The 22,282-nt window shown below is 56.5% G+C and overlaps 1 protein-coding gene across 5 annotated transcripts in view; it reads right to left on the reverse strand.

Moving 5' to 3' along the window:
• The window catches only part of RASA3 (RAS p21 protein activator 3), a 107,928-nt gene that overhangs the window by 13,973 nt on the left and 71,673 nt on the right, over positions 1-22,282 (reverse strand). For 4 of the 5 annotated variants that reach the window (XM_040624967.1, XM_040624985.1, XM_040624970.1 and 1 more), the window contains 14 exons: positions 16,230-16,355; positions 15,832-15,904; positions 13,268-13,344; positions 11,390-11,494; positions 9,674-9,830; positions 8,728-8,876; positions 7,834-7,948; positions 6,961-7,035; positions 6,052-6,175; positions 4,878-4,984; positions 4,041-4,118; positions 2,194-2,271; positions 1,147-1,220; positions 269-375 (listed from right to left, as the gene is read on the reverse strand). In XM_040624967.1, coding sequence (XP_040480901.1) covers positions 269-375; positions 1,147-1,220; positions 2,194-2,271; positions 4,041-4,118; positions 4,878-4,984; positions 6,052-6,175; positions 6,961-7,035; positions 7,834-7,948; positions 8,728-8,876; positions 9,674-9,830; positions 11,390-11,494; positions 13,268-13,344; positions 15,832-15,904; positions 16,230-16,355 — 1,445 coding nt within the window. The remainder of the gene's footprint in view (positions 1-268; positions 376-1,146; positions 1,221-2,193; positions 2,272-4,040; positions 4,119-4,877; positions 4,985-6,051; positions 6,176-6,960; positions 7,036-7,833; positions 7,949-8,727; positions 8,877-9,673; positions 9,831-11,389; positions 11,495-13,267; positions 13,345-15,831; positions 15,905-16,229; positions 16,356-22,282) is intronic. The other variant, XM_040624974.1, reaches the window with a different exon arrangement.

Genomic DNA, 22,282 nt, shown 5'->3' on the forward strand with positions numbered 1-22,282 from the left:
TGGGAGGACACGGCCAACACAGGACCCCAACTCCCACGCCTGGAGCCCAGGGGCACAGGCCCACCTGCTCCCCACCCCACCCAGGCTGGCCGAAGGATGTCTCCCACACGCTCCTGTGGTGAAACTGCTCGCTCCATGGGACGCTTACTCTACGCTCTTCGCTTCACTCCAGAAAAGCAGGCGGTGACCCCATCAGGGCCCCAATCAAGGCTCTGGCCCCTCAGAATAAAGTGTGTGAATCAAGTAAAAAGCCAATTTTCCTTGTTACCTTTGCTTTTCTGGTAGGTAAACTCATGGTTGGTCAGGCGGAACCATCTTTTCTTAAAATTCTTCATCCCAAAACGTTTCCGTCCTTGTGCCCTCTTAATCATGAACCTGTTGTGAACAGGATATGTTCGTGGGTGAATGTCGGGGCTCGGGGCGTATCCAGCACCTTCCCCACACCACAGCCCAAAGTCCCATCTGTCCTGCCCAATATGGCCCACACGTTTTCAACATCTTATTTCATTTCCAAGTGATAGGGTTAAAAACCAAAAGGCAAAGGTCTCTACTTTTGAAAAGTTTAGCCCCTGTGCTGGGGTAGCTTTAAGTCACAAGTTGGCAACGACACTGGGTTCATCAGACCTCCGACAAAGCAGCCACCCCCTCCCCATCTCCCACCCTGGGAATACCAACAGGAGACGCCCGTAAGAATGGGGGCAGGCCCGCGGAGCCGTGGCAGGTGTGCTCCAGAAAACAAAGAGGGATTGGAGCAGGAGACGTTTCAGGGGTGGGGCACTGACAGAAGGAAGGAAGGTCTTGAACTCAGGCATGAGTGAGCCAACCAAGGGGTAGTTCAGCCTCCCCTTCCCCTCTCTCCCACGGACAGGTGTTTCTCCACTCACACAACCCGCAGGCCAGAGGCACAGGGCAAGGAAAGACAACACCACCATGTCTCAGACATGCCCTGTGTGCAGTCTTGTTGGATCTGAGACATGGACGAAGGCCATGCTTGTCCCAGGCCTGGACAGCCCCTAAAGGGTCTGGCTGCCTGTGAGTTGGGAGGCCAGCAGCCTGTGGGCAGAGACGTCCCAGTCCATGGCAGGGACGGCCAGGAGCACACCCCTGCATCTCTCCCACTGGCCGAGAAGCAGACTCAGGCCTTACCCTTCCTTAAGCAGGATGGGCTGCTCTATGCTCTTGGGGTCTCTTCTCCCGGAAGATGAGATCAGATCTAAAAACTAAAGTGGGAAAGACAGCAGACGGTTAAGGGGGAAATGGCACACTCGATTGTTCTTTCTCACGCAGAAACAGCAGAATGCTGTGTCTCTTTGTGACGCCAGAGGAGAGAGGAACCTGGGGAGTGTGGGTCCTTCTGTGAGAGCCAGGGGGTCCTGAGCGTGTCTCTACTGCAGCCGGGAAGCTTCCAGCCCGGACCCCAGCCTCCCCCCAGCCCCCCCCACCCCCGGAAGGTCTCCCTACACCCTCGGCTGCTGCTTCTCCTGGCTAGTAGGGTTCCGGTGACACCTGGAGGCCCACTTGCGTGTCAACAGGTGACCCAAGAGTGCCTCTCTCCTGGAGTGAGAAGCAGCACGGCTCTCCTCCCAGGACACCCGCCCTCCTAACTCGACTTCCACGACCTGTCTGGATTCCCTCCATCAACCGACGTGCGCCCCCAGCTCCTCTCCCTTCCTCCCCTTCTGGGTCCTGGTTTTACGATTTCTGAGAGGTAAGTATGTGCAACTGTTTCTAAACACAAGAGAAAAAAATAAAGCTTAAGGATCCAGAAAAGATCCTCTCCATGTCCCGTGTCCCTGACTCCGGGTCTGGGCTGCCCCGCTCTGTGACTCGGGCGTTTGTGGGGGCCCCAGGAGTGGATGGCCAGCAAGGACAAGGCAAGAGATCTGCAGAATAAACAGGCAGTACTCTACAGAGGGACAGCATGCCACCACTTCAGGAGAAGAGCTCTGTTGTGTCAGTTCTGAACAGGAGGGGGTGGAAGGGGCTCACAGCGCGCCGGGGTGCAGAGATCCCGGGACCGTGGACGGTGGTCACGGGCTGCGAAGGGAATGATGCTCTGAACTGTTTACAACGGTTAACGATCAGTTCTACGTTCTGTGAATTTTAACTCAATTTTCTAAAACAACAGTGGTTTCTTCGGAACAGCACGGGACACGGGGGCCGTCTGACCATTTTATTGATGTCCATACTCACGTTTTTTACTGCATCAGCGTATTTCTGCTCATTGAAGAATTCATAAAATGCAGCCATGTAGGATTCCTTGAAGCTGGCCTAAAATGAAACAGGCCCTTTAACGAGAGTACAGGTCTCCCGGCTCACGGCCCCAGACGAACCATCTACAAGACTGCACGCATCGTGACCAGCCTCAGTGACGGTCACTGAGCAAGACGGAGATGCCAGGTGTAACTGCTGCCCCTGGGGTCCGCCCAGGCGCTGGGTTCCAGGCACCCTGATGAGGCGCTGCTTCTGTGACCTGGGGGGCTGGCGAGGGGCCCCCGGGGTGTGGACGTCAGAGCACAGCTCAGGAATGCACGGAGGGTTCAGAACGACCCTCCTGATGGCCTGCCTCGAGCGAGCACCGTCTTCAGGCTTAGGCCACTGGACTGTTTCTGGACGTGGGATGAGGGGGTTTGTGCAGACCTTGCATCCAGCCCGGACTCGCTCATCCGAGCCTGCAGCCGACAGAAACCGGCGTCGGTGGACAGAAGAGCGACCAGCTTGCTGCCGGCTGCCACATAGCCTTTACTTCACTGCGATCCACAGACAGCCAAGCGTTTCCCCCACAGGGGCTGCTTGTCGCCAGCAACTGGACCCACAGAGAACGGAATGGGCAGGGCTGGGCTGGGGGCTTCTGCAGGTCCAGGCGGAAGGGGAGGCCTCACTCCGCCAGATCGGCCCCAACCCTGTGCAGCCAGCCGTGGCCTTCCATCCCAGGGAACGTGCCCAGCTGTCCCCACGTCACCACCGCTACACGTAGTGCCCAATGTCCTCAAACCTGTGTGTCATGACCCGCGTCCTAGGGGCCGTGGGGCCTGGGGCAGACCCTCGGGGCCTGGGAAGGACGCAGCGTGCCGCAGGCTGCCCCTGGAGGAACACACGGTCCATCCCAGGCAGGAAGTCTGCCTCAGGCATGGACGTCCTCAGATGCTCACATCTGGGCCCCCGCGGTCTCTGAACCCCCCATGGGAGTGGATGCGTGAGCGGACCCTTTAGGAGCTGGTAACGCACCCCATGCTACTGTGATTGCCCCCTGCCAAAGGTCGGTCTGACGGGATTTCAAACCCACTCGTTTATGACACAGATGAGGTTGTAAAATGCTGATGCTTGACTGCAACACAGCGAGCCGTGAGGGGAGCACGCACGCCCCCCATGTTGCTGAGGAGCCCTCTGGCCGAGGGCCCTGCCCTGCTGGGCACGTGTCGGCCCAAACACAGGAGAGGCTCTGGTCTGGCCGGGCGACTGCTGGGCCTTGGGGGGGGGGCGGGACAACTCCACGGTGCCCCAGGTCACCCTCTTGCCTGTCAAGACCTCGGCGCTCCCTAGCGACAGTTGCTCTAGCAACGGGGACTTTTACTTTTGGCGGGGGCCCATGGCATCACTAACCCTTCTCTCCAGGGAAGACGCAGGATTTGGACTTTACTCCTCCCCGCTCCCCTTGCCTGGAACACAGTGGGATGAGTCTCCCGCTGGTTGGGGGGATGCTATTTCTTTACTGCTTATTAAGGGACATTCTCCTGCATGCTACCGGCTTGTGAGGTATTACCGTAAATCATCACCCCACAGTGAACCTGTGTTGAGTACGGGATTCACAAAGACAAACTCAGTCTCTGAGGAGAATTTGCCCCCAAACCAAACAGTCTCACAAAGCAAAGTTTCATAGCTCAGCAGGCAAAGAGGAGCTTGCAAGCTGCTAGAACATTCTCTCTACTAAGAGGTAGGTGGGGTTGCCATGTGGGTTTTATTGTTCCTCATCCTTATCACTGTGTTGAACCCACACTCTCTTGTGTGTTAAAAAGAGATGATTAAAATAAATGACTTACAGACTTTGACTTGGACAAGCTGCCAAGAGTCTGAATAGTCTTGGAGATAAGTGTCAGCGTCCTAGACGTCTGTGGGTCCTATCAGATGGGAAGAAAAATGCAAGTTTTGTTTCAGTTTTATGGAAATGTTGTGACTGAACCCAGAATTACACGGCCGACAAACGGGTGACATCACCTAAAAACCACCCCAGCACCGGTGTGCTGCCTGCAGGTGAACGTGGGACGGGGAGACGTCCCTCTAGGCTCCTCTGCTGCGCGAGCTCTGGGAGCTGCTCAACACGCACGCTCTCGGGCCTGGACCCCAGGGCTTCCCCAGGGCACCAGGGGGCCCGCAGGGCAGGGTGAGGAGAGTAGCTGCAAACAAGCCCCCGGCCCGACACGCACAAGGGGCATCTTCAAATGAGCAGCTTCCCTGCCCAGTTCTGAGTCCCCCAGCAGCCCTACCCGGGTGTCCTGCTTGCCCTTCACACGGCCTGGAGGTTTAATCTAAAACCAGGAAGATGGGAATGGGCCCCTTGAATCCCTGGACTTCCTGCCAAGCTCAGTCTCTGCTGGTGCGTCCCTCAGAGCCTGGCCCCGAGGGGCTCAGTAAGCATTTGTTGATTGAATATGTGGCTGAATGTACACAAGATCTTAAGGGTTCCATTTTTCCTAAGGTGGGGAGTGGGAAATCCTGGTCACAGCGCCCACCTGTGTTTAACAGACACAGCAAAGGTGCTAACCCTCCTTGTGGGTAAAGGGTTTCACCGCCCGGCCTCCCTCCCTCCTCCAGCAAGGTCGCCGCGCACGCGCCTGCAGGCCCGGGAAGGGGGTCTTCCAGTTCATGGGGTCACTTACTGTGTGGTGAGGCGTGAGCTGGAAGAGGTTGGGGGACAGGATGGCAGGAGCGAAAAACCTTAGGAAAATGAAGCTGCTCACAGCCGTGTACCTCACGTCCAGGTCATCTGTGGCCAGGACAGAGAGCCGGTCAACGGCCTTCCGGTGAGAGCGGGGAGCCGGGGGCCTGCCCTCAGTGCGCCGCCCCTGCTCGCGCTCCCCTTCGCCACCACCGACAGTTCAGCCCCTTCTGGGAGGGGGGCTGTAACAGACAGGACCTGGCTCGCCAGCTGGGCTGGGAGACTAACCCAAAGAGCGTCTGAGGGCTGGGTGCACTCGTGAACGGCCCCTCCCAGACACCAGGTGCTCTTCGGTGCTGGAAGGAGCCCATGTGCTCTGAAAGCAGGAGGTCCTGTCCACTGCCAGACAAGCTGAGAGGGGCCCCCGTGGGTGGGTGGGACGGGCCTCCTGTCAGGGCCCCAGGGACTGCTCTGGGGGCTCAAAGGTTCCCGGAGGCAGCAGGACACATCTGGGCTGACACACGGGCTCCTCGGGGAAGGATGGGGCAGGGCCGTGGATGGGGCTTGCTGGACAGCGCAGGGAGCCAGACAGCGCGGGGAGCCAGGCACCGCACTGCCCCTCCTCAGCCTGCATCCCGGTCCTCAGTTAACCTGACACCTGCCGCCGGGGGCAGGACACCTTTGTTTTGCCCATGGGCAGATCTGCCACTGGCACAACTGAAAAGATGATTCATCCCCGGGATCCCTAAGTCCACAAAGAGCTCATCCTGTCTTTCTTGAAAATGCAGCAAGGCAGACTTGCATGACGTGGGCGCTGAGTATTGCCTCAACTTTCCCGTCAGAACCGCAAAGAACTGGAGAGCCCTGACTGGACTGGAGAGCCCCAAACTCACAGAAGTTAATGCTCCATCCCAAATACACCACTGTGACAAAACTCGGCCACCTGGCCTTCCCACCTGGGCCTGGGCTCACCGGGGGCAGCTGCCGGCAGGACCCAGAGCCCTGCCGGGCAGGAGAGGCATGCCGTGTGGGCACGGGTGTGGACCCAGTGGCGATAGCCAGAACCACGTCTGCACGGACTTGGAAACGTCCCTTCTCTGCTTTGAGGCGCCTGGCAGTGGGGACAGGGACCACCCAGCCAGGGGCCATGGACGTTTTCTGCAGCAAAGACTCACCCTGGAAGCGTTTGGCAGCCGCCTCGCGAAGAGAGAAGAAGATGTCACACATGACGGTGGGGCAGCTCACTCCCGACTTGGTGATGACGGTGAAGATACGGTCCACGTACTGCCGTAGGTTCTCCTGCAACGGGGTGTGGGTGGGTCACCCCACCGCCCGCTTGGATCGCTCTCTCCCCAGGTCGCCCTGCCGGCCACCGGAGCAGTCCGACCACACCGGGGACGGAGCAGCTGTGGACAGCCATGGCAGCCGCAGAGGCACTTCCCTCGACGTGCAGAGGGACCTCTCCAGTGGCAGCAGAGGTCACCAGGGCAAACCCCTGGAGCTCTCCACCACGCTGACCTCATTAACGGGTGCAGGGATGAAATTCCTGGAATGTACCTCCCTGACAGTGAGAACCTGTCTCTTTTCTTCAAAGGTGTGAAAAAGGCTTAACATGAATAAATCCTATGAAAGATTAAAACATGACGGTGACCTGTCCAATCAGGGAGTTTGGCTGTTTTAAAAAACCACCGTACTCCGGGAGGACACAGTGGACGCGGCCTGGGTTTGGGACCCATGTCTGTTGCAGCAGGAGGACAGACCAGGCTGGGAAGAAGCCAGGCCATGATCCAGTCCGGGGTGGGGAGGCTCCCGGTCTCCCCAGGAGAAGGGAAGACACAGGAGCTGAGCGTGCCAGGCCAGGAGTGGCACAAGTCTGCAGAAACGGGTCGAGAGCCGAGTGGTGGTGCCACTTCCCAGCAGCGGAAAGGGCTGGTCTTCCCACCGCAGGCTCCGGCGGACACTGCAGAGCACGTCCCAGTAGGGTCCCCACCCCAAATCCTAGAGAGACGCAGAACACCCAAGGTAGCCATGTGCCCAAATCCTGCAGATGGGCGACTGGCTCCGGACAAATCAGAATTCCTTACCATGTTGTTTTCCAGGTTCTCCCCATCTTTTAGCTTCACGGGGTCGATTTCACAGGATTTGTGGCTCTGGCATATCTGAAAGTGCGTTTAAGACAAGGAGTGAGGGACACAAACTCCAGGATCACAGGCAGGTGGAGGTCGGGGCATCGGGCTCTGGAGGGACGTCAGGAACCACGGCCATCCCCTGTGTGGCCACAGACACAGCCTCGGTCGGTGAGGAACGGGACTTTCTTGAAGACTGCTCCCGGTCCGTGCACGTGGGATCGGGTTTCATAAAGTTTAACAATGTGGTTACTTCCAAGTGCTGGCAGGTCTCTGCGTACGGACCAAACCAGAACGCAAGTTTAAACTTGCTCATGTTCCCACATTTGACGAAGTTGTTCTGGGGGAAATGCTACATGCTCAGGGGTCCCATTAGAGGTCAGGCAAGGAACTCAGAGCCATTGGGGGAGGAAGCGCGTGGTGCGTTCGGCTGTGCCTGCCGGAGCGTGGGCCGAAACAGAAGGGCCGCGCGTGCTCTAGAGAGAACGGCGCCTCACTGACTCAGGGGGACCCACGTCTGAAAGAAAGGGGTGTTCTCCGAAGAGCCAGTTTTCCTCTGCGTGTCCTCTGTCTTTAGCAGAATGAAGCATTTTCTAAAATAAGCATTTTTCAGTTTGAGCAAAGGAGGAAGATTCTGGAACACACGGAAGGTCCCTGTGGTGAGGCCGGGAAGGAGGTGGCACGGCACCCTGCAGTCAGGGCCCCCCCGGGGGGCCGCACGCCCTGCACAGCTGCCTGCCACCCACGGCAGTGTCGTGCACTGCCGCACCGGGCCTGCAGGGGGCCCGGTGCGCCCTCTCCTGGGGGGCCGCAGGGCGGGGCCCCACACACCTCCTCTATGGTGGGCTTCAGGGTCACGTGCAGGTAGTGCATCCCGGCCAGCTTCATCGTCTCGTCAATGCACTTGGATGTCAACGAGTTTCCTCGGAAAATGGTGTTGGGGTCCCTGTAAAACAGTGTGCGAGGCGATTCCGTCTCAGACAGCCAAGTGTGGACGGAAGCAGAGCCCCCGCTTGAGCAGACGCCCCCTGGACGCAGATACGCTCCCCTGCGCAGTCTGCTTCCAGATGTTCCAGGAGGACAACGAGACCAAGCCAAGTGCTCCCCGACTGGGCATCCTGAACCCCCAGCCCTACTGTGCACAGCTGTCCGGACATTTCAGCAGAACGCCCACACACCCACGGCCCTGCCCCTTTGTGAGGCCTGGCTCTGCGCCAAGTTAATGCTTCTAAGGACCAAACCCGAGGTCAGCACCGGAAGTCCAGCAGGGAAGCAAACGTAACAGGATGGGCTTCCTGCCTTCTCTCAACTAGGGTGCGTTCTGGACCTTTCGGAACCAAGAGCTCCAGGGTCAGACTCTTCTTAGCACAACCCACCCCCACAAAGTGGGCACAGGTCCTGGGGCAGCATCTGCTGTGGGCCTAATACTGAAGCTGCCACCCTCAGACCACAAGAACTGGGCCCGCCCCCAAGGCAACCCCTTTCTTGCACTCACCCCTCGGGATTTCCGAGAGAAAAGGTGCATTTTTAAGAAACGGTGTGTCTCTGAAAGAAAAACTGAGCCCTGTCCCAGATCTGCACTCCGATCGGTGCCGAGGGAGACTTCTGCTACGCTGGGGTCCCCCAGACCTGCCCCAGCCCAGCCCCTCACCGCTGGGCGGTCACTAACACAGGCTGCAGCCCCTGGGGAGGTGGGGTCGTGGGCAGAGGCTGGGGCTCACTCACTGGGTCCTCTGGACCTCGGCGTTGGCAATGGCGCTGATGAAGGGCACCACCCTGCCGTAATGCAGGAAGAACCGCACGAGCGGGACGGCTGCCTCCTGCTTCTCCCTGCAGACCTCACCCAGGACGTGCGCCGCGGATGCCGACACTGGCTGTGGGAAGGGAGGCACCATGGAACCCCAGTGTGAGCCCCCCAAGTCTGGGGTGGGCTGCAGACCCCCACTTCCCACCTGGCATGGTCAGTGGGTTGGTGGTGCCAGGTCACCACACCGGGGGCCCAGACTCCCACCCTGTCCTGTGGTGCCTCTCCCACCAAGGTAAGCAACAAACCATCTATTTCCTGAAACCCCCATCAAACCCTCCAATTTGCACACGTTCTGCAGGTACATTCTCGGAGGGCCCTCCCACCCAACTCCAAATCTAGCACTGGGGACGGGGACCTCAGGGTCACAGTCAAACAAGTCAGAAACTGAGGGCCTTGCTGGGTTGCCACAGGGCTCTAACTGAAGCTGGGGTGTGGAGGGTGGGGTGGGGGCTCTCACTCTCCCAGCAAAGGGAGATGTAGATATTTCTGGGCACAGAGTGGGCTTGGGGGACGATATGCAGGGGACAGTCACCCACGAGGAGCTGGCAGCCCAGATGCAGGGCCAGAGGTGGGCAGGCTCGGTGCCTTGTAGGGGACGGAGGTGGGCAGGTGGGGTGGGGGGCGGGGCAGGGGGGGAGCCAGACCGAGGCAGGGGACTGGGGGTGGGGCCTGGAGGGCCAGGGACTAGAGCTGGGGTCAGGAGCCTGGAGGTGGGCGGGGGCGGAGGGGTGGAGCTGGGGGCCGGAGTCCGGTGGAGAGCCGGGCTCTGCGGGCTGGGGGCAGAGCCGGTCGTGGAGGTCTGGCTCGCTCGCAGGTGTTTGCAGGTGGCCGAGGGCGCGTCAGGTGCACTGCGCACACAGGTACCTCCACGTCCGCAGACCTCAACAGCAGGTCCCGCAGCGGGCTGTAGTAGTCGGAGGAGAAGACGTGGTCCTCGGTGTACACCACGTTCAGCCGCAGGGACCCCAAGTCCCCCGGCTTCAGGCTCTTGCTGCCGTTGTCTCGGGGCTGAAGGAAGTACCTGGGCACAGGACACATGGAAAGGACGGGGTAAGGCAGCAGCACCTTCCAGGGTCTGGTTCCCTCCAGCACGTGCCTGTAGCAGCTGGTCGCCCGTCATGGGCTGTGCCGGGGTCTGAGGCAGGCCCCCAGAGCAATTCCCTGCACCCCGGGGTGTTCCCCACCTGACCCCCGCTGCAGGGTGTGTGGATGGGGGGTGTTTCTCAGGGGAGACGCCCCTGCAGGGTCCCAGTGTCGGGGCATGGTCAGTCATTCCCTACGGCACCCCCACAACACACAGGGTCCAGGTGCCAGAAGCCTTTTCAATGGGAGACCCCCTGCAGGATCTGTGCCCTGGGGCCCCCCCCACATTATGTTTCCACTAGGGCTGATTATACAGAGCCATAGACATAGAAGTTGAGGCGGGAAAGCAGGAAGGATGGAAGGAGTAAGAGGATGAGAAGGGGGAGATGAGAAAGTAGTTAAGGGAAACCCCGCAGTAAAATCACGTATCCGTGGAGAGGACTACCGGACAACGGCTCGCAGTAAGAGCAAAGCTGCGTTAATTCTGATAAATGTGTGGTGGAGCTCCCGGCAGCAAGAGGGATTGGTGACGTGTGCTGGTAGCCAGACAGACCAGAGTACGTGGCCACTCTCGGTGCTTTCTCACTGGACATTCTTAGGTCCCACCCCGTGTGGCCACGCAGGAACCCTGTGTGCTCGGAGCTGATGGGCCATGCAGCCTGAGATGGGATGTGGGCAGCTTGCTCTGGCTGAGGCACCTGGCCACCTGAGGTCCTGGGTGGACGTCCACTGGGCTGCCATGAGAATGTCCCATCTTGGTTACAGGGCTAGGAGTGCTCCCAGCAGGAACAGAACCCAGCTGGGGGCTATGCTGACAACGTCCTCACAGAATTAAAGACAAATTCCAGTGTCCCGGGGATAGTGAACTGACAGTAGGCCCAACACACAAAAACCCACCCCCATCGTGGATCTGTAGACGTGCAGGGCTCTGGTATGCGGCACAGGGCCTGTGACCACACCACGTCCCCATCTCGTGCCTGTTAAAGGAGATGCTTGTGTCTGTGCCATGCTACAAAGTGATTTACGAAATGATCCGGAAATAAAACAAAGGCGTGGGTAAGGCTGGAGGCAGAGCTCAAGGAGATTTGCCTGGAAAAACGCCTTTGCTTCCTTCCTCAGTGGTGACACCAGGGATGACGGGCCACGGGACAGGCCTGGTGTGGCAGGGCTCCCAGGAGTGCCAGCGGCCTGCGCTCCCTGCTCAGGCCCGATCTCAAAGCGGCAAGGCTCTCGTGGCCCTGCCCCATCTCTGTCAAGGCCCTCAGCCACCATTCTCGCCATCTCCCCTCCGCCCACCAAAATGGCAGCCATGCACCTCCTTGTGCTATTTCCCACCTGCAACCCCATCACCTCGCCAGAGCGAACTGGGACCACGTGTGAAACCACCGCAGGTGGCTAGCGGGAGCCGACCTGTGCCTCCTCATTCTGGCTGCTCAGCAGCAGCTCCGTCCGTCCGCCCACCAGGAGGGCATGGCGCCAGGAGCACAGCCACCTTACCAGGCTTCGTAGGAGCTGGACTGGCGGAGCACATTCAGCGGAACCCTTAGCTCTCCCAGAAACTCATCTCCAAATTTCAAGTTGCTGGCATTCCAGAGGTCAACTCTGAAAAACAGCCAACGGGACACAGATCTCCGTGAGGGACGGCCTAGGGAGGGCAGGTGGACAGCCGGCTCCTCGGCTTCCCCAGGAGTGTCTGGGGCGGGATGGAGCCCCACGGATCAGTCTCGGTCAGGAGCAACACCGATGGAGGACGTCTGAAATGTGAGGTCAACGCCGGACATGCCTCTGGCATGAAGACGGGTGTTTACCCGGGCCTCAGGGGCAGGGAGAGGAGCTGGAGGCCCCGTGTCAGGGTGAGGGGACTTCTGTCTCCTCAACAGCATGGGAAGAGAGCGCACTTGGGTGGAACTCTCACTGTTCCCTCTGATTTGGGGCCGTGGCGACGGTGCGTGTGTGACAGATGGGAGCATGGACGGAGGAATGGCGCTCCCTGTGCTAACAAGCAAACATCCATGCACCACACAGTAAACACCTCGACCAGAGCTCACGCTACGAGCTGAAAGTCTAAGACCAGTGCTCACCACACTTGGCGGTCAGGGGAAAATTCTAGAAGACCACGTCAGCCCTCTGTGGCCCCTGAGGTCCAAGCAGGAGCTGCAGGCACCGTGGAAGGTATGGGTGTACTACGGGAACACGGGTGCGTCAGGGACACGGCGGGGGGAACAGTGGCCCCGTGGCACTTTTAGAATAAAGAGAGTGGAAACTTTAATTCACCAAGCAACACCTTAGCAATAGGACCAAAAGCTGCCAGGCTGTCTTCTCTTCTTTTTAATAAGAGCAATACTTAAAAGCATTTTTGGTTTGTCTGCTTAAAATACAACAGCTGGGACTTCGCTCTCGAATTTAGAGCCCAGTCTCGTATAAACACTTCTATTTCTGAGCAAGAAAGGGGAGTCGTGTGTCTGAGGGGCAGCTGGTGCACAGCCAAACCTCCAGCATGGCCTCTGACCGCCACTGGGACTTCCAGACACTCAACCGGGGGTCCCCTTGACGCTGGTTCTTTGAAATGGAAGATTTAAACTCGAAACACATAAGGCCTGTGTGTGTGGAGGCCGGCCTCCCTCAGTGCTTGAAGCCACAAGAGGAACAAAGAAAGGGCCCTAGGGTCCCACACTGGGGGAAGGGAAGGGCCTCGGCCCATGCCCCACACCCGCCCAGCTCTGTCTCCCGACAGAACACGTACAGTGTCCCAGTCAAGCCTCAGGTACCCCAGGAGCCCTTGAGCCCAGGAAACCAGACTGCAAAGCAGATCAGATCTGCAGGATTCCTCAGGGTCAGCCCCCGCCCAGGACGACGGGAGAGGATGCCCCCGCTTGGGGTCTGTCCCGGCCCCTTGTGCTGGGAGAGGCGCGGCTGGCAGGCGTGAGGCCCCCGCGAGGCTCCTGGGACTGACGTGGCTGGCCCTCCGGCGTGCTCTCCTACAGACCTGTGCGCGCTGAGGGCTTTACCGCAAGGACCCCAAAGTAGCAGGACCAGGTGCTAGGGGCCAGGCCAATGGGTGGACGGAGCCTCACACACACTGAGCAGCATAAAGCCACTGACCTCCCTTCTCAGAAGGTACCGCGAAGTGAACTCTGACACCACCTCTGTCCCTTGCATAAGTAAGCGTCCTCTCAGCCAGCCCCTGAATCTCTGGCAAGTTCGCGGCTCTCACTTCAAAGCACCTCCCCATGTCCTAGTATTGAAATTACCAGAAAACTGCAAATCCCCTTCTTTCGCTTCCCTTATGTTTAGAAACAAAACAAAAACAAACAGAAGAGGTGAGTCCAGACTGAGCGGCTGAGCAGGAGCCTTGAAACCCTGGTTCTCACTCACCGGATTTCAAGTTTGTCCACGTCCTCCTCCTCGAAGTCAAAGTGGGACTTTCGGCTGTAGCTGCAGGGTCTGGTCACCTGGAGGTGCAGACGGGAGGAAGCCTGTGGGCGCCACACCCCTGGCTGCTGAGCACCCCACATGCTGGCCATCCCCGGGCCCAGGGAAAAGCTGGGAGCCCCCGGAGCAGAGGTGGGGTCCCAGCTTGCAGGCACGTCTGGAGCCCCTTCTCCAGGGGGATGGTGGGTAGGGCTCGGCCTCATCAACCTCCCAACACCGCTGCCTCCCCACTCCAAGCACCTGGCTCGGCTCCCTCCCTCCTCAGCCCCAAAGCTCCAGCTGCCTCCCCTCCCGCCCTCCTCCCTGCTTGCTCCTCTCAGCACCTCCGCCCTTACGGCATGTTGGCAGCCCGTGCTTCTACCGCGCAAGCAGGGCTCCCGCCCAGCCACCGCCCGGCTTGGCCCCAGCCTCATCCACCTTCAGCCGAGGCTTCTGAAGGCCCCTCAGAGCACCCACTAGCTCCCCTCGCCCAGCACACGGGAGTCTTTCTACAACCTGCACGCCCTGCCCCGTTCACCACTGGGCCTTTTCCTCACCCAGGCCCATGCTGGGAAGCCTGAAGGTGACTCTGAAATGCCACCTCCTCCAGGAAGTCCCCCAGAGCCTCCACCACCTAATGCAACTCACTGTCTGGCTTCTAGCATGGTGGGCCAGGGCTTCTGCGTGGTACCAAATGTGCCTACTGAGCAAAGGGAGATGGCTTTAATAGAACTTTAAATAACTTCTAGCCATTACCCTGGAGGAAATGGTTTGGAGACTACTTCCTGTTGAACTCCTGTAGGAGGCTGTCTGCTAGCCTGAAGCCAACCACTGGGACTCCAATGCCAAGGGCTTGGACTCAGGCTAAGTCAGAACTGCGGTGGTCGAGGCAGAAAGTGGTGCAGAGAACCTGACAAGGGGGTTTTAGGTGTCAAGCAGGGCTCAGCCCTTTGAGTCTAAGACCATAAACTTCAAACAGAAGCTTGTTCCAAGGTCCTGTGGTCTAAGGCTGTGAGAGAGGCAAGTGTCAGGTGGGCCCTAACCAGCAGCACTGAGGGCCCATGTCTGGACCTTCCCTGGGATCCTGCAGGACGTAGTTCTGTGTTCAGCTCTTTCTGGGGCTTGTGAAATTAATCTAGTGAGTTGCGACCCACGTTTTTACAGAGTGAAATATTACTATATGACATAGAAAGTGGGTGTCGCTGTCCAGGTAGTCCACGTGACGGTGAAAAGCCCGTGCTTGACAGTGTGCTGTATTCCACACAGGCTCGGGAAGTGCTGACCTCAGCTATTCCAGCAGCAGGGACAGGAAAGGCGGGTGCTGCTTGCAGCGCAGAATGCGTATTAAAACGGTTCTTTACTCTCTGCTCCCGATTCCCTCCCTGCCTCTGGACCCCGGCATGAATCCCCCTTGAGAGGAGGCTGACCATACCAGCTTCCCGCCTGACCTCACATTTCTTGGAAACCAGTGTCCGCACCCGGCTATGAACTAAGCATGTCCTTCTGGGCGGGAGATGATGCTATGCCCTCTGCACTCCGACACACACCCCCTCCCTCAGCTGCCCATGAACCCTGACTGCTGACCTCTGGCCTTCTAGAAACCCCAGTCAGAAGACGTCCAGGTTCTCTGCATGTGAGCTCCTTGGTTCATTTTCCAAAACTGCCCCTTCTCACACCAACCTCAGCCTACATCTAGACGCGCACTCCGCTTCAGCCTCACGATGCCCTTCCCAGACTCTCCTCAGGCGTCACCATTCTGGGAGCACTTGTGCTATTCCACCAGGCAGGACTGGTGCCTGCTGGCTTGCTGGTCCTCAAGGCCACTGACGTAGCAGTCACTTGGCCAAGTGCATAGTCCCGTCCTGCCACGCTTCTCTGCTTGGTGGCAAACTCAGGAAGACAGGACTAGAGCTTTATTCATCCTTGCAACCCAGACCTGGTGCACAGGAGGCCTTCGAGAAAACTTCACAGGTGGGAAGAACATCGGCCTGAACATACCACCTACGGGTCAGGTTTAAACCAAGCAGCTGCGTCTGCCCACTGTTCTGTTCGACGGTCTTCAGCCCTCGTGCCTCCCACCTCACCAATTTCAGGGGTTCACAATGCTGAGAGGCAGTCAGGGGGATCTCTGTGTTCAAATGCATTTCCTCTTTTGCTTCAAAACCCCTCACTATTTCTGGTGAAACAAGCCTTCCTCCACTGCTCAGGGAAGACTGAGTGAAGCAAGCAAAAACCAAAAAAAACCCAAACCAATCGAACAATAAAAAAAACACACCCAAATCCTGATAATTTGGGAATATAACTTATTAGCATTCAACTCAAAACCAAGGAAGCAACAAATGGCCTTTCTTTCCAGGGGCAGGAGGAAAGTTCCTGGGAACTCAACCGATGCGGCAGGGTGGGAGGGGGGCATCGGGTGCGGGGAGGTCATTCCAGAACTTACAGGGGGAGCCGGTGCCCGAGGCCCCCCAGAGCCATATTTTCCCCAAAGGGTCTCAACGTGACATTCATGCCACTAAAACACCAACCTCAAAATAAAACACTTCATCAAACTGGGGGTTGTTGGTCTTCTTCTTCACTTTGGTCTTCTTTGCTTCCGATCTGTGATCAAGGAGGAGGGTTAAGATTCAAACCAACGCTGCTGACAACAAACCCTTCCGCCTGAAGGCCGAGCGATCAAATGCACGAGTAACTTACGGCCTTTACTTATAAATATTTCTGTTTGTCTCCATCCCAGATGGTATGCAAATCAGGAACCTTTCCTGAGCCAAAAATGCCCAATGTGGCGAACACAGGGATTTTTTTTACAGAGCCATTTTAGGGCAACAGAGGGAACGGGAGTAAGTCAGAGCGACACTTCCCACCGCACAGCCTACCCTGCATTTTTCTGGGATCCTCAGCATCGTCACGGCTGGCCAATACTCACCGTCGAGGCCCGGAGGCTGCGGGCAGGTGCGGGCAGGGTACTTGCCTGTATGGTCCTGCTAGCGTCACAGTCGCGTAAGGGTCACACTGCCCATTCACGATGGGGAGGCCTTGGCACTCGAGGATGCTGAGGAGAGAGACGGGGGTGTCAGGAGCGGGAGGTGAGGGGTCCCCAGGCAGTGTCGCAAGACTGCTCTGAGGTCACAGAGGGCAGCTGTCTCAACAGCCTGGGCCAAGAGCCATGAGTTCTGGGTGGTGCTGGTCACCCACTGCCCAGAAGCTCCTGTCTAATCGACAGTGATGGGCGCACCGATTAGCAATCAGAGGACATCTGCGGGCAGGAGACTCGAGTGCTGCATTCAGGACAAAGCTGTCTTAGCTGAGGAGGCGCCTTCACTTCCTGGGAGCCAACCGCAGTTCAAGAGCTTTCCGGGACTCATGAATGTACCTCTCCAACAGGCTGACAACGTAGGTGCTATGGCAAAGCCATGTCACAGGAGGAAAAACGGGGGCCCCAACAACGGAGAGGGCTTGCAGATCTAGCCTGTGCACGACCTCCATGTCACGCATGCCTCCCGGCAGCAGAAGACACCCCAGTGTCAGGCTTTCCTCAAGCCCGATCCCTCCTACAGGTCCTGGTACGACCGTCCTGGCTCCCGGTTTGCTTTCACTTCTGGAGCACAGCTGGTTGGACAAGTTCTGGGACCACCGTTGCAGTAACCCTGGCGTCTCTGTCATCCCTGGGTATGCTCCTGCGGACTGCTCCTTCTCCAGGTTGTGGCTCACATCATCCTGTTCCTGGCACGCCGATTTTGAGTGTGTGCGGATGTTACGAATCTCAGGTTGCTGGTGTCCAGATGAGTTGCCTTCTGAAGAACAGAGCTGATCGGTGGTGAAGGGTCTCTCGGTGCAGACCGATCAGGGCAATTCTCATCTGACGCTTTGTCGGGGCGGGGGGGTGCCAGCCGCCTCTGTCCAGGGACGGTTTGGCCCCACTGCATAGGTGTGGCCCTCCCAGAGTCTGCGCTGAGCCCACAGCGGGAGCAACGATCGCCACTGGGCTGGCGGAGAGTCAAATGCCTCCCAGCCCCACACGAGCCCCCTCAACCACAGCCCCATGCTCTGCCCAAACCCGTGGCGCTGGCTATATTCACACAGGCTTGCGGAGCGCTGGGAAGACCTCTCCTCTCCAGAACACACCTGCAGCGAACTCAGACCCCCAGCTGCAATCTCTGTCTCCCCATCCACCTCCAGGCTCCCCCTGGGACACCTCCTGCCCCTCGCCACCCACACACCTGCAGGACACGACCAGGACCACAGCAGCTCCTCTGTCTGCTTCCCTTACTTGGGGTCACAGAGTTAAAATGCCAGTTGCCCAACATCCAAAATGTTCCACTCCCCTAGCACCCAGCTCCCTAGTTGTCTGTGGTGGGACAGGGGGTCCGGGTCCCAGGGTTCCATCGTGGCAGGACAGTCCCACTCTCAACGAGGAACATCAGTTTGGCTATAGAGATGTGCGATCCCTTTCCCCGAATACCTGAATGCTCAGTTTCTCCTGGCCACTGGGGAGTCCGCAACAACCGGGTTCTCTCACTCCTTCCTAAGCCAAGCGATCTTTTGCCCCCTCAGGGAGTTAGCTTCTAACACCAACCAGAATATTTCTTTCTGGTTGAGGGGTTTGTTTCCTTCATTTCTCCTTCATGGTGCTTACAGCCCTTCGAGGTGCTGCCATGCTGGGCCCCACGATGTTAGCCTTCCCTGATATTTTCAACTCTTTATTCTTACTCTACTTTATGAAATATTTCTGGGTTTCTCTCCTAGATTATTGACTCGGTCTTTGGTTATCTTCTTCCCTTTATTAACTCATTATTAAAGAAATATTTATTCGTCCATTATATCATCATGAAACAAATATTTGTTGAGATCTTATCCGTGGCAGACACATTTCCAGGAATGTGGGGAAGCTCAGGTGTGCTCGGCCGGCACAGCAGCGAACAGCACGACAGTAAACATGTACCATGAAATTGTCACATGCGGCAACGCAGAGGAGAAAAGAAACTAGGAACAATGGAGAAACACAAGTTGGGGGTCGACCTGTTGGGTGCCTGGAAGCCTCTGGGAGACAGTGGCTGTGGTCTGAAGGACAAGAGAGTTGGGGAGATAGAGGACCCCAGAGGGCAGCAGCTCTGGGATGGTGGGCAAACAGCTTGCTCAGATGTGCAGGGGGGCCCACGCCCTCTCCCTGAGCAATGACCCCAGCTCCATGCAAACACGTTTTTATTACACTCACTTGTTGATCAAGAAGAAGGGTTAGACGGTAACTGTGCCACATCTCAGATCCTCAGAGATGATGGGTTTCACACTGTGAGGCTGGCCCAAGCCCGTGCTAACTTTTGAGAGGCCAGGGCATGAGGGGAGGACCCGTACAAATAACCACGTATGATTCTGGACAAACGCCAGCATAGATGCCACTACCCCAACGTGACACAAGGAGATGATGTGCAGAGAAAGTCAGGATGCGCAGGGTGTCACGTGTCTGGGGGAGGTTCTGCTAGCTCTGGATGCCACGATTTGGGTCCAGAGCCCTCTGCATCACAGGTGGAGTGGCCACTGTGTCCTCTTCCATCCTGGAAGTCCCAAGTGCACACAACAGACTGGGCTCTAAGAAAGAGAGTGGTAAAATACAAGCACGACTGCCACATTAGAGGAAAACTTGTAGCCGAAAACATCCACGTCAAAGAAGGAGAAAAGATCACAAATCAATAACCTCAACTTCCACCTTAAGAAACCAGAACAAGACGAGCGAGAAGCCCACACAGGCAGAAAGAAGGGAACCGTACAGATAATGAAACAGAGAACAAACAAGACAGAACAAGTGGGGCCTCTGGGAAGGTCCGCAGACTCAACGCACCTGTGGTCAGGCTGACCGAGAGACAGAAGACTCAGGTTACTAAAATCAGGAATGGAAGGCGACATTTCTAATGATCTTACAGAAACAAAGCCATTTTTTAAAAAGATTACAGAAGAGCTGACCGAGTGGACAGACTGGCAGGGGCTGGAAGGGCTCGTACTGCTAATCCCCCAAACTGTTCTACAGCTTCAGTACAGTGGCTGTCAAAATGCGGCTGCTGTTTTTGCAGAAATTAACATGTTGATCCTAAAACTCATATGGAAGTGAAAAGAGCTCAGGATAGCCGAAGAGTCACAAAAGGAGGACCAAGATAGAAGACTCACACTTCCTGATTTCAGAACCTACCCCAAATCTGAAGTTGGCCGAGACCGTGTGGTACCAGCACGGGGACGGGCACACAGGGCAATGGAACGGAACCGAGCCCACGCATCAGTCCACCCATTTATTAGAGTCCAGGGACAATTCGCTGGGAGAGAATGGACTTCTCCACAAATGGTGCCGAGACAACCGGACAGTTAAAAGGAAAGGAATCCATGCTGACCCCTACCTAACACCACACGTAAAAAAATTAATTCCAAATGTACTGAGGTCCTAAAGGTGAGAACTAAAACTGTAGAAATGTTAGAAGGAAAACACAGCTGTCGATCTTCACGATCTCAGATTAGGAAAAGATTTCTTAGAAATCTACCTAACACACAGGAAACAACAGGTGAAGTAGATTAGGGTTTTAAGACTTGTATTACAAAAGACGTAATCAAGAAAGTGAAGACAACAGAATAACAGAAAATGTTTTCAAGTTATACACTTGACAACAGTCTCGTATCCAGAATATATGGAAAATTCTTATAAATTAATAATAAAGTACTAACAACCCAATTAAAAAATCAATAAAGGACTTGAACAGACATTTCTTCAGAGAAGATACAGAGCCGGCCAACAAGGACAGGAAAGCACGGTCAACACCAGTTAGGGAAATGTGAATCAATGCCACTTCGCACCCACTAGGAGGCTGCAGAAACACACGGCAAGGATCCGGGGTGAGTGAGGACGTGGAGGAACAGGAGCCGTCACACGCTGCCGGTCCTGTGAATGGGGCCGCCACCGTGAGAAACACTCGGGCGTTTTCTTGAAAACTTAAACAGAGCTGAGATAGACACACTACTCTCCTCCTGCGTTACGTACCCAAGTGAAACGAAAGCAAGCCTGTACAGACATGCGTACGAGAACGTTCACAGCAGCAGTGCTCACAATGGCCAAAACGTGGGACCCACCCCACGTCTATCAGTGGATGATGGATAAGGAAACGTGGCGTACCCACAAATGGACGTTATTCAGCCTTTAACAGGATGGGCTCTCCGACACCCGCCGCGGCGTGGACGAACCTCGAAGACGCCACGCTCGGTGAGACGCCAGTCACGAGGAGCCACATGTCATGTGATTCCATGTAGACAAAACGTGCAGAACAGGCAAATCCACAGAAGTAGACCGGTGCTTGCCAGGGGCCGGGGGGGCGATGGGGTACGACGGGGCGCAGGATTTCCTTTTCAGGGTGATGAAGTGTTCTGGGACTGGACAGTGCTTAGTGGTGATGGTTGCACAACCTTGTGAAGGTACTCAAGTGTACACTTTAAAACGTTGAATTTTATGGTATGTGAAAGATATTTTTTAGTGAAGAAAAATGGACGGGGAGGCAGGGTGAAGATAGAAAAGCCTGTCAGACACTTCTGACTCCCCTGACTGGAGGACACGAGCCCTGTGGGACTCTGTGGCACCCCCACTCTTTCTTCCTCACTGCATCGCAATGGCGGACCCGTCTGCCCTGGGATCCTGAGCGAAGTGTACTTGCGTGTGTGACAGTGTGTGCTAATGGGTGCGCAGCTGTCACCAGTGTGTATACTAGCACTGTGCTGGCGTGTACGAGTGTGTGCTAGCGTGCGTATGAGTGTAATAGCGTGTGTTGCGTGCATACTAGCACTGTGCTCGCGTGTATGAGTGTGTAATAGCGTGTGTTGTGTGCATACTAGCACTGTGCTAGCGTGTACGAGTGTGTGCTAGCGTGCGTACGAGTGCGTGCTAGCGTGTACGAGTGTGTAATAGCGTGTGTTGTGTGCATACTAGCACTGTGCTAGCGTGTACGAGTGTGTGCTAGCGTGCGTATGAGTGTGTGCTAGCGTGTGTACAAGTGTGTGCTAGTGTGCGTACTAGTGTGTGCTAGCGTGTACGAGTGCATGCTAGCGTGTGTACGTCTGTGCTAGCGTGCATACTAGCACTGTGCTAGCGTGTACGAGTGTGTGCTAGCATGTGTAGGAGTGTGTGCTAGCATGCATACTAGTGCGTGCTAGCGTGTGTACGAGTGTGTCCTAGTGTGCACAGTAGCACTGTGCTAGCGTTTACGCTAGTGTGCGTATGAGTGTGTGCTAGCGTGCGTACTAGTGTGTGCTAGCGTGTGTACGAGTGTGTGCTAGCGTGCGTACGTGTGCTCGCATGCATACTAGCACTGTGCTAGCGTGTACGAGTGTGCCAGCGTGCGTGAGAGTGTGTGCTAGCGTGCGTACGAGTGTGCTAGCCGTGCGTACGAGTGTGTAATAGCATGCATACTAGCACTGTGCTAGCGTGTACGAGTGTGTGCTAGCGTGCGTACGAGTGTGTGCTAGCGTGCATACTAGACTGTGCTAGTGTGTACTAGTATGTAGTAGTGTGTGTATTAGCGTGTACTAGGCATGTACGTGTGTGCTGGTACAGGTACTAGTATATGCTGGTGTGTACTAGGTGTGCTAACGTATCAGTAATATGTACAAGTATATACTAGTGTGTATATTGGTGTGAAGTCATGCATGCCAGCATGTGCTAACATGTGTGCTAGCATGCATGCTAGCATGTGTACTAGTGTGTGCTAGCATGTTACTAGTGTGTGACGAGTGTGCATAGTAGTGTGTGTGCTAGTGTGTGTGTGCTAGCGTGTGTACTAGTATGCACTAGGAAGAAGCAAGAGGGATTCCACCACAAAGATGCAGGAACCAAGCAAATCCCTGGTGCTTTAACTAAGGAGACTTCCACAGGGAAGTGTCTAAGGATCTTCCATGGTTGGCGGGGACTCTAGGGGCGGGTGGAGACAGGTGGGGATGGGTGGGGATGGCATGGTC

Source organism: Ursus maritimus, unplaced genomic scaffold (assembly GCF_017311325.1).
Source record: "Ursus maritimus isolate PB19 unplaced genomic scaffold, ASM1731132v1 scaffold_10, whole genome shotgun sequence".
Classification (NCBI taxonomy): Eukaryota; Metazoa; Chordata; class Mammalia; order Carnivora; family Ursidae; genus Ursus; species Ursus maritimus.